The 12,228-nt window shown below is 36.5% G+C and overlaps 1 protein-coding gene across 3 annotated transcripts in view; it reads left to right on the forward strand.

Moving 5' to 3' along the window:
• Nucleotides 1-12,228, forward strand: part of LOC135739372 (zinc transporter ZIP11-like) — a 167,529-nt gene that overhangs the window by 22,586 nt on the left and 132,715 nt on the right. For all 3 annotated transcript variants that reach the window (XM_073815883.1, XM_073815885.1, XM_073815884.1), the window contains exon 4: nucleotides 8,111-8,269. In XM_073815883.1, coding sequence (XP_073671984.1) covers nucleotides 8,111-8,269 — 159 coding nt within the window. The remainder of the gene's footprint in view (nucleotides 1-8,110; nucleotides 8,270-12,228) is intronic.

A 12,228-nucleotide genomic window follows, 5' to 3' on the forward strand; every position in this document is an offset into this window, starting at 1 on the left:
TATTTTAGCACTAAATAAGTGCTAATGCCGCTAGCCTGTTAAGGTGCTGGTAACATGTGCTAATGGGTTTCTCTCATAAAATGATTTATTCTAAGCCAAGAAATGCTTATACATATATATTAATGTCTGACAAAAGGACATTTCTTTGAATGATGTTTTCTTTGCGAGCTTAATGTAATAATTAAACATTTACATTTATGCATTTGGCAGATGCTTTTATCCAGAGCGACTTATCACAAGCATACATTTTGTCAGTATGTGCAATGAGCTATCCAAATATTTTCCCAAAAGTAAAAAGATAATATTCTTGTTTTACTTGAGAACTCCACTTGAGTTTGACTGAATTTTTTCTGAGCACAGGACTATGTGAATTAATTATTAACAATTTGTTATTTAATTACGTTTAATAACTTAAATATTTCTATGATTCATTTTGGTGTTTTGCATTACTAGTTTAAAATATTTGAGTGTACATATTTTTAAATGGTGCACCAGGATTTTTTTTAGGGTTTTGATCTTTGTTTACTGTACCTGCACACACATTGATTTCATCTTGTTCAGCCTCACTGCCAATTGGGCCTCAATCTGACCAGACAGATTGCAAATTGCACTTTTTATATTGACCAGTTTACTTTGTTGAATGAGACTTTTTGTTAACTGCATATGTGCATGAATGTAGAAAATAAAGTAATGGCATTGCTTACCATGTTCATAGTTCATTTGTGCAAGCAGTTAATTATGACAAACAGTTACGTTTTAAGGATAAGAGCCCTCTATTGGCCAGCAAGTTATTACAACCTGTGGTTACGTTTCAAGGTTGTTTCCCTAATTCGTCTGTTTAGACGCATTTAATTTTCTGCATTTGTAAAATTAGAAATGGTTTCATAAACATTTATAATTGTATAGATATTGAGAAGCATCTTACCCCACCTCTACCCTAAACCCATCCACATATAAAACACAACAAACAAGTAAATGTATTTCATTGGTATTTATTGCATAAATTAAACAATAAAAGTATTACAAATAACTTGTTGCAAACCTTGCGAACTAAAGCCGTACAATACTTTATATGAAGAACTCACATGGTCAGATCTCCTTCAAACATAAACTGGACTATTAGAGCATGAAGCAGTTGGTCACGAGAGCCAATAGCGTTTCACATTCCCATCTGACGTGATGATGCAATCTGTCACAAGACACACAAGAGCCAATGCTATTTCGCCCTCAAGATGACGTTTCACAGTTTTTGAACAAGTGTGTACCGGATCTGAGATTTACAGCTGATAGTGATTACATTTATGTCTTTCCTCATATAAATCAATCGTTTAACCTTTGTACACTATTTGGGCTTTAAAAAAAAAAATTGTGACAGTTTTTATGTTGTTTTATTATCTAATTAATGAATAGGTTCGTTATTTGCTCAAAAAGCCTATAGCGTTTAAGGTGTAATATACCGTATTTTCCGGACTGTAAGTTGCACTGGACTATACAGTAAGTCGCATTTATTTCGAAAATGATTTCACAAAATTCAAGCCCAAGAACAGACATTTAAGTCTTTAAGTTAATGTTTCAGTTAACAGTTTTTCAGTTTTCAGTTGTTTTCAGTTAATTTTTTCAGGGTTAACCTAGGACCAGCCTAGGACATAGGGCTGTCACTTTTGAGAAAAATCTAATTCGAACGGATTTCGAATATCATGCAATGTATCCGAATATATTCGAATATCTGGGCACCCCCCCCCCCCCCCCCCCCCCGGCGCGCATCAAACACCCACCCTAATGGAGATTCAATCACAAAATTATTAACAGTGACAGTCATAAACTAGGCTGTCTGGATTACCTTTTCACTTAATGTTTGAAACAGCAGGTTATCAACTTATGAATACAAAACTTATATATATATAAAAAAAAAACGATTCAGAACAGTTACAAACAATAACGTGACAACTTAAATAGCAGCAGGAGTATATATGCAGACCCAAACGGAATTCGCGCCCGCAGATTTCGGCAGAAAACTCAGCGGAATTCTGCGGATTTAATGCCCGTCATTGACAAGCACACATATCCCGCGCTTGAGCGTGTTTGTGAGAAGTAATCTCATTGACAACAAGGACACATACATAGCCTCTCTCACGCGTTTGTGAGCTGTCAATGGAGAGTACATTAACCCTGCGCGTGCTGTTTGCTCGCCCGTTTTTAATGATAGAGAGCACAAACCCTTTGATACTTCAGATGAAATAAAACTTACCGCTGAGTTAAGCAGATCTCACTTGACTCTGTCGTCTATGTGACGCGTGACAGTCAGCACATGATCATTAAAAATCCGTTTACAAGACAAATGCTGTTGTTGTTTAATATAAAGTTTACATTGCGTTGTAAAAATAATAAAATTATGTTCATTCATGCTAATTTCATAATGCGAACGTATTAACACAAGCTTTTATTCTGCTATAATATTTAACACTATAAACATTAATATGTCATTTTATATACAAACTATAATTCTTTCTTGACATGCACATGAGGTTCATGTTGGTCCAATTTGATTCCCTCTCTTGCGCACAGTGGCCGTTGTCGGTCTCACTCTCAGCCTCCTTCCTATTACGAGGTGTTACTGTAAAAAATGCGTTACATATGGCATTTAAAAAACCGGATGGTTTATTTAAAGTTCGAATACGGATATTTCACGTCATGTTCGAATGCATATTTGAATATCGAATAAAAAGTGACAGCCCTACTAGGACATATAACTCGCATCTGACTATAAGCCGCAGGACCAGCCAAACTATGAAAAATTTTTCATTCATTTTTCAATCATATATTTTTCATTATTTAAAATAACATGAGAATGAGAAAATTATTTTTACATTTTGGGTGAACTATCGTTTTAAGTGCAGCCTGTAGAGGAACTAATTTTGTAAACTTATCTGTGGGTCGTATTTAGGGGAAATGAACAAACGTCCTTAACAATCAAATGGGTTGGAAGATAGGTTGGTTTTATAATGAGTTCAGCACCTCTATGAGATTTCATAATAGACATGAGCCTAGTCTTGTTCTGTATGACGACCCACTTTCGTTCCAGATTCACTGCTGAAAAATTCACATAGTGAATACCAAATCATCTGCAGTACAAAGCTTTACAACTTATTGTTAAAAGAGTGTCACCACTCAGACACTAACAACTGACAAACGTGCAGTGCATACATTTAGAATTCAAATTGGATTTGAAAACCTGATATGACTTTTGTGCACTCGTTTTACACTGTTTTAAGACAGATGCAGAAATGCCTGCCTTTCGGTTTTTGATATCATTACCAGGATGCCTACAGGTCAAGTCTTTGATCAGGCTTTGTCAATTGTCTTGGACAGTATAGAAAAAAGCAACATTTAGTTTTAAGCATGCTGTTTTTTGCTGAAGGCCATTCTACCCATACTTGAATTATTAATAACTGTACTGACATAAGCTGCCGTGAAAGCTTAGGGAGATTGGCATACTAAGATAAAGCATGTTACAGAGGTTGGCAACCTTAGTCAATGGTGGCACACAGGGGGGTCATTGGCATGATGCAACTGATAATGAAAGAGATTAGTCTAAAGAAATTTTGACACATGATTTCTTGTAGCTACAATCTTTTTGATTTAGTTTTGAGTTGTATTGCCCCACAACCTGCTAATAAATATCACTGCACTTACAGTTAATTTTCTTTTTAATAATTTTGTCTCAAAGCAATACTTTGTGGAAATGGAAAGTGTAACCGCTATGCAACATGATAATAATAATCTTTACTGGCATACCCGCCAGTAAGAAACCTCTGATTCAGAATATAGTAGCAAACAGTTTGATAGTTTAATGTATTCAAAATATGGCAGTGATGACATTGTCATATTTACATATTATGTTGTGATCGGTCATGTCTTTTTTGCAACCTTTTATTCACATAGGCCCCATTGCATTACAAAGACTGTGTTGCTTGTTGTCGTGCACAGCTTTAAAGGAGACATATTATGAAAATCTGCCTTTTGCATGTTTAAAGGGGGTGCACGATTTTTGAGAAACACTTCTGAAAAGGGAGTCGAGCCGAGTACCAAAACACACTTGTAGCCAATCAGCAGTAAGGGGCGTGTCTACTAACCGATATCGTTGCCTGGGTTGCGTATGTGTGGGGTGGGTCTATAAAAAGAAGGGGCGTATTTGTTTAGATGATTTCAAATGACAACATTGGCTTTTAGAGATCGTGCGCCCCGCCTTTAAGCGCTAGCACTGGGTCCCCAGTGCTTCTATCAACCTAGAAAATGTGAAAAAAAGATCAACCAAGTAACTTAGTTTTGGTAAATCGTTCTTTGCAAGCATGTGAAAAATAGGTCATTGAAATTTGCCTCCCCTTGTGATGTCAGAAGGGGATTTTGTTATATATTGAGTTTCAATTTCAACAAAGCATCATTATTGCGATCAGTGCTTGTATTTTATCAGCCATTTGCATTTAAAAGGACACCCAAAAACGATGTGAAATGTCCCCTTTAAGGGACGGTTCACATTTCGCATCTAAAACTGTGCAGAAAATCCTTCTTTCCAACGTGCTTTCTGACGCAGCATTCTGAAAAGTTGAAGTATTTTTACCGGCCCGTCTGGAACAAGAGGGTATCACGACCGTGTTGCTCTCTATTTGAGCGCACCTGCCGTGCGTCTACTAGGGCTGTGACGATTAATCACGTGTCCCATTAAAATCGATTCTGAATCATAAGTAGAGCTGCAAATTTCGACTATTTTTTCAACCGATTAGTCTATCGATTATTTTTTCGATTATTCGAATAGTCTAAATAAAGATTTTTTTTTACAAATAATAAATGTAACATCTGCTATTAATGCCAACATTTTATTGAAGCATTTTCTCAATTAAACAAATACACAAACAGTGCCAGTGCCAAGGAAAATATAACAAATCACATAAAAACAAGTCCAACATTAATTCAGCCTAACATAAACAGTGCAAAAGGGGCATTATTCACCTTAAACAAATAAAATATATTAATATTAAAGAAGTAAAATAAAAATAAATCAAACTGAATAATAACTCCTTATTAATATAAAAACATGTCCTGCTCTTTATTGTTCCAGCCCTAGTGCTAATCATAAACTAATGAAGAGTCATCATTAAAGGGCGTGTTGCAGGTTAACCACCACTGTTGATTAATGGGTACATAAATCACTCAAGATATGTGTATCATTTTTAAAATGTCTCAAAAAAGGTCTTAAAGACCCTTTTTTTTAATGTTTTTGGTATTAACGGTTTTTTTAAGCAATTCGGCGATGACGTCACGTTGGGTAGAAGTAGATGAAAGCCTCAGCCAGAGCCATAGAAATAGATGAGACATTTATTGCCGTTTTATTAATACTTACGTTTATAATATGGAAATCATATATACATAATAGGAAATATATAATGTGGTATACTGCAAAGTTACCCTGCTAATTATTATTTATGATATATGTGGAGATAAATAAAACTTTGCAAATCTGCTGATTCAATCCATTCATGTCCTGACCACCAGGCTAGAGAGTTTTAAACATCCTTAATCCACACTTACTAGTCTATCATATAATATCTAAAATATATTTTTATGTGAAATAAAAGGAAGTTTTGTTATATTGTTTATGCGATCATAACGAATCACACGATCATTTTATACACAGAAGCAGCGGTCAGCAGCTGCAGCGGGCTTGAATCCAACCGCATACTGCAATAAACAGGCGTTCGTCGGCTTTTTACATCAAAGGATGACAGGCTAGAAACCAATCACTGATCCCCGTATTTTTATAAATCCTGGACATGATTGGACCGGCCGAACGGGTTGAGCACTTTTATATTTGTTGAGCAGAGAGGCTGCATAGTTTGACCAGCGGGCTGCGGGAACCGGCCGCACATCAGACCGACAGACGGTGTTGCTAATATAACTCCCAATGTATAACTATTATCAGACCGGCCAACCGGGAAAGTCCCGACTCTCCCGACTGAAACTCCGCTACTGGCTGTAGGGAAATGTGTGCGTTTTGATCGGTGTTCGAGGCTCTTACCTCGCGACCAGATGTGACGACGTGACGCCTCACTCAGCTTCCAGGATTTGAGTCATGCTGCCTGAATTCGTTTGTGCTGAAGATCGCATACACCCATTTCAGCAGGATTATGGTCCCCCTCAAACCAGCATGCACGAGTATGTTAATTGTTTGTTTACTTTCTACACGAAGTTATGCTAAGGCTATCTGGCTTTCTGCCTATCTCTCTATACTAGCCCATCTATCTGTCTGTCTGTCTGTCTATCTATCTATCTATCTGTCTGTCTGTCTATCTATCTATCTATCTGTCGTTCTGTCTATCTAGTCTATCTATCTAGTCTATCTATATCTATGTATTTATCTATAATTTGCATTGATATAATCTGAATATTGTACTTTACTCATCTCTCTAGTCACTCTCAATGCTCTTAAGGCAAATTCTCTCCCCAACGTGACGTCATGCAGTGCGTTGAGGGGGAAAGGAGAATCCTTGCAAACCGCTGTACTTTTTCGTTTTTTATTCCGTTTTATGATAACCAACAACATAAAATACAATGGATAACAATTTAAATGTTTATTATCAACAAGCAAATTGCCCAAATTCGTGGAAAAATTTTACCTGCAAAACGCACTTTAACTACAAAATGACTCACATGAAATCATTGTTTATTAATACATTAACTAAAAAACATGTCATGTTGTACTTAATGATGACTCTTCACTTCGTTTATGATTAGTACATGCATTTACTCAGCATTAGTTCAGACTGAAGTAAAAATAAGTTCATTGTGATTCATGAACCCTTATTATAAAATGTAACCATTATATTATTACTGTTAATATTATTACTATCAGTAGTAACGTTACTGCATTCTCATTTAGCATCAACTTTAACATTTAACTTTTCTTAAGTCTCGGGTAAATACAAATTTAGTTAGCATGATCTTCTAATATTTTATAAACGGCGTTTACGCTGCTGTTACTTTAAATAAACGCATGTCAGGAATACCTAACCAGACGAGCTTTATAATATCTGCGCACATAGCAAAAAAATAAGCTATGGGAACTCCGCGCTGCCAGCTGGCTTTCAGTGCACGCGGGCACATGCCTATCTCAGTGTAACACAGTAACTTATTATTTCATAACTTCTTAATATAAAAAGTTAAACTTGTCCCGCTCTTTATTTACTGTTTCAACATACTGCCCAGACGCGATGCAATGTCGTGTCTGTCAGGCGTCTCGCAACTCGTATTAAACTAAGATGTAAACACAGCTGTATTAAGCACCATATATGCCTGCATTGATTCTATTGTTGTATAAAAACTTACTGTAAAAATTCAAATACTTACGCTGCCGTCGCGTCATTCTGAGGTCGGAGAGCTCCAGGTTGTTTTCTTTTAAGATGATCATGCACAGATGTTGCGCTGCTGTGGTATGCCATTTCAGTTTTACACAGTATGTGTTTTATTTGGTCTCTGCTTAAAGTATTCCCACACTTTTGATCACGTTCTGGCTGTTTGGTATAACACTTGTATTATCCGGTCGGAGCTGAAGCCGCCTTCATTTGAAAACGTAAACAATGCGACGCATCGACGCATTTCCGGCAAATCGACGTAATTACGTAATCGACGTAATCGACTACGTCGACGCGTCGTTCCAGCCCTAATCATAAGGCTGCGATTCTTTGTTTCTTGCACAGCTTGTGCATTTACTACGGGTTTTGGTCAGTAGGAAGTCCTTATCAATGTAAAATCTGAGTCGTTTATAACGTGCATTTAAAAAAGCAACACTTGTTAAACAAAATCATTCAAAATATTCTTTATTATCATGAAAACACCTAAAACAATTTGAATAATGGTGATATAAATATTCTTATAGACATTTCCTGGAATAGCTTTTGTAATGGTACTTTTGCTGTATCCACAGTATTCTTTTGCTGCCTGGCGAATGATGCCCTAGTTTAAAGCTGAAGATAATCCCAAGCAAAGGCTGTGAGTTAAGGAGTGAAATCTGACTAACTGCACTTAGCAAAATCTATCGCTCTTCTCTTATCCTCAGGTCATGCTGGCGGCCTCATACTGGTCCCTTCTGGCCCCTGCGATTGAGATGGCTGAAGAATCTGGAAAATATGGGGACTTTGCATTCCTCCCTGTTGCCGTTGGCTTTGGTCTTGGCGCTTTGTTTGTTTACCTTGCAGACGTAATGATGCCTCTTCTGGTGAGTTGTATTTGCAGACTGCCACTCCAATATAATCAATCATGATATGTGTTAACAGGGACTGTTTACATTTAAAAGATGGCTTACCACTGCAACATTTTTACTTTTTTAGCTTAGTCACAAAATTAATGGATATCTTCTCACAATTTATTAAAATATTTGCGAGCTTATGCGAGGCACACACACACGCACACACGCACACACACACGCACACACACACACACACACACACACACACACATTCTGGTTTCCATGTTTTGTGGGGACATTCCATAGACGTAATGCATTTTATACCATACAAACTGTATATTCTATTCCCCTTACCTGCCCCATTCCCTAACCCCAACCATCACAAAAACCTTTCTAGATTTTCAATAAACATCATTTTGTTAGATTAATAAGCTTGTTTCCTCATGGGGACATCAAAATGTCCCCACAAGGTCACAAAAACACTGGTATTCCTATCTTTGTGGGGACAATTGGTCCCCACAATGTGATAATTACCAGGTACACACACACACACTCTCACACACACACTGGCAATTACAAAGTCAGAGCATTTCTCATGTAATCAGGTCTTTTTGTTAAAATGGATATTAGAAATAAAACATTTCGATTTTTAGTCACTTGAAATTAATAACCGACATTTGAAATTTTAGTTATCATTGCACCCCATTGTACCAGTAAGAAAATAATTATGCTGCTTAGCGGTTACACTTTCCATTTCCACAAAGTATTGCTCTGAGAAAATGCATCAAATAAAACGAAAATTGAGTGCAGTGATATTAGCAGGTTGTGATGCAATACAAAAACTAAATAAAAAGGCTGCAACTATAAGGAAGAATTTGTGCCAAAACTATTTTGGGATGCAAGGGTCTTGATAAAATAATTACTAATCTCATTATCAGTCATACTTTAGTCTGGGGACCAATTCTCTCTAGGGATGGGCAATATAAACGATATGCAATATAAACGATACAAAATTGGCATACGATAGAGAATTTAATTCTATTGCACTATCGCGATAATGCATGTTGATGACGCTATCTACCCGTGAAATTTAGAGCCACGAGCTGCAGTCGGCTGCAACGCATAATCATATTTGTTATTTTGAATAAACATGGCTGAAAGCGTCAGTGAAACAGAGGAGCTCGTGAAAAAGACCGGTGCAACATCTATTATTTGGACTTGGTTTGGATTTTAGCCGCCCAACAAGCAGCAGGAAAATATACTCTGTAGAGCAGGGATGTCTAATACGTCGATTGGTAATGCTGGTAGATGGCACATAAGTTAACTGCTGCTTCACGTGCAAAACTGGCATTATGGACTTAGAATAAACACTTTTTCTAAGGGTCTTTATAATGTGTTCTGAAACGAGTATATTAAAAGCATTGTATCGCAATACATATCGCTATCGCACGAGGCTGCAATGTATACGCAAAATGGATTTTAGGCCATATTGCCCATCCCTAATTCTCTCTAACATACATATTAACAATGACTTTTGTCCATATTTTGTTTAATAAAATCCAAATGTCTGTTTATTAATGTTAGTAGGGTAATTGTTAAGTTTAGGTAGAATATGGTCATACAGAATAAGGCATTATGGGATGTACACATCAAATGCAAATTCAATGACTTGCACAATTAGATTACACACAATGTCAATGCAAAGATGCAAGTAGACTTGAACTCATACGGGTTGATGTGAATGATGCCAATTGGGTGGTGCGAAACACACGCTTTTCGCCTCAAACTCATCTTTACTCGAGTTGAAAATATTGAGCTCAAGCTAAAAAATGTGTGACATGAAGTTAATTCCACGAGAAATCTAGAGCAAGGAACACAATGCTTTATGTTTGGTGTATGCAGCATAAAAGGGATAGTTTTTACCTAAATATGATACCCAGAAATGAAAATGCTGTCATTATTACTCACCCTTTTGTTGTTCTAAACCTTTATTCTTTTGATCACAAAAGAAGATATTTTGATAAATGAAAATAAGTACACAGCTGGCAGTACCTATTGACTTACATAGTATTTGTTTTTCCTACTATTAAAGCTACTAAAATATTAAACATACTAAACAAGTCTTTGCAGGGCTCCAGACTGCGCTTAAAATATTAACTTGTGAGTTAATAACTTTTTATGTGCGTGTTTAGCGCACACACCATTTTTGGGAATGAAGTAGTAAAATAAGAAGTTGCACATGAAAGTTGAACGTGTAAAACGAAAATCACCTATCCGCTCCAGAACAACCATGTCAAAAAGAGAAATATCAGAGTCTAGCAATCATCAATTTTGTCAAGCACCAGTGCTGATGACACATCTGCTAATAATCAAGTAACTCCAGCTGTGCCAGCTTGTGAGAAAGACAGAGACTGATGATCATCTGTAAGTAAACTTACAATTTCGTGACCAGAATGCACTTTTCAATAAAAGAGGCCATGAGAAAAGATGACCGTAAAGGGACGTTCACACTAGTGACGATAAAGATAACTATAAAAATATAGTTTTAGAAATCGTTTTACGTTTAAGAGAATAGCAGATTTCATACCACACCACAGAGATCACTTAAACCATTAACAGCCAATCAAATTTATTTGAATTTAAAATGCTTGCGTATTTGAAATGACAGACACTGCGAAAAGCTCTATACTGAGGTCCATAACATAAAAATATATGTGGGACAGCGCTGTTGTAGTTGCACTGAAATTAATGTAGTGTTTTATGATACATTGTTATATTGACTACGGTTATAGCCATCTGCTGGTTGTAGACACTGTAAATGATGATAGAAAAAATGAAATGATATCTATAATATTAGTCCTTTCCTTGGACTACAACTAACACACGGATTGTAGGCAACACCGGGCCGGTTGACGTGGACTTAACGGTCATTATCATAACTCCGCCCCTGAATTTACTACTGACTAAACCATGATTCAAACACAAGTTTTGAGCAGTACAGAGTAGCACTTGTTGTTTGTTGTTTTTACGATCACAAATGCAGACATGGTTTTAATGTTTTCTTATCCTTGCCTTACCAATCTGTTACGTTCTGCTCAAGTTGATCGATCAGCTTGGTCCTCTGCATTTTCTGGATCAGATTCGGCTCGTATTGATTAGGTTGTAAAGATTATATTAACTCTAGTCAGTATTGCATTGTGAGCTAATCTTCAAAACATGGTAAGGAGCTTCACATTTCCGGCTGACGACAGAGGTTTTCAGGCCTATCACAACATACTGGTTAGCTGGCCAATCGGGGACACAGTGCTTTTCAAATCGATGAGCTTTGTAACAATTTCGTTTGAGCAAGGCAGTATTTCTGGAGCTACAAAAATGTACAGTATGTGGAGAATAATGTGTTTTTTTAACCATAAACAACACAAACACATTGTTTTTTACTAAATACACAAAATAGCATTGTTTTAGCAATGAAATAGGTGCTCTTTAAACATGGCATTTAGAATAAAACTTTGTGGATTCAAATGGTAATAGATAAAAACATTGTAACTTCACTTTTACTTTACTTAAAACTATAGTTAATTTCTTAGGGAAAGATGCCAGACACACACATTCAAAAACTGAAAATGTAAGTTCTTATGTGGCACTTAAAAAAAATATATGGCACCAGTTGCTCTTTTGTTGTTGTTTTTTTGTCTGGAGTCCTGCTTTAATAATACAAAACTTTAAATGTAAGGCGTCTCCCTCATGAAATCACAAATGTAAAGGTCATAAATGCATATGAACGAGGAAAGGAGGATGTTGGTCACTACCATGTGTACAAATATAAAGCCCCTCACTTAAGATGAATCGGTCAGATAGTCCAAGTTCACCACGTCCTGCACCATCTCATCAAGTTGATACTGCATTGAATCTGATTTATTGTTTTAACACATTGTGCCTGTGATGACATCAAATGCATACGTTTAGACCTTGTAGTCAGTATGTAATGT

This window comes from Paramisgurnus dabryanus, chromosome 1, assembly GCF_030506205.2.
Source record: "Paramisgurnus dabryanus chromosome 1, PD_genome_1.1, whole genome shotgun sequence".
Taxonomy (NCBI): domain Eukaryota; kingdom Metazoa; phylum Chordata; class Actinopteri; order Cypriniformes; family Cobitidae; genus Paramisgurnus; species Paramisgurnus dabryanus.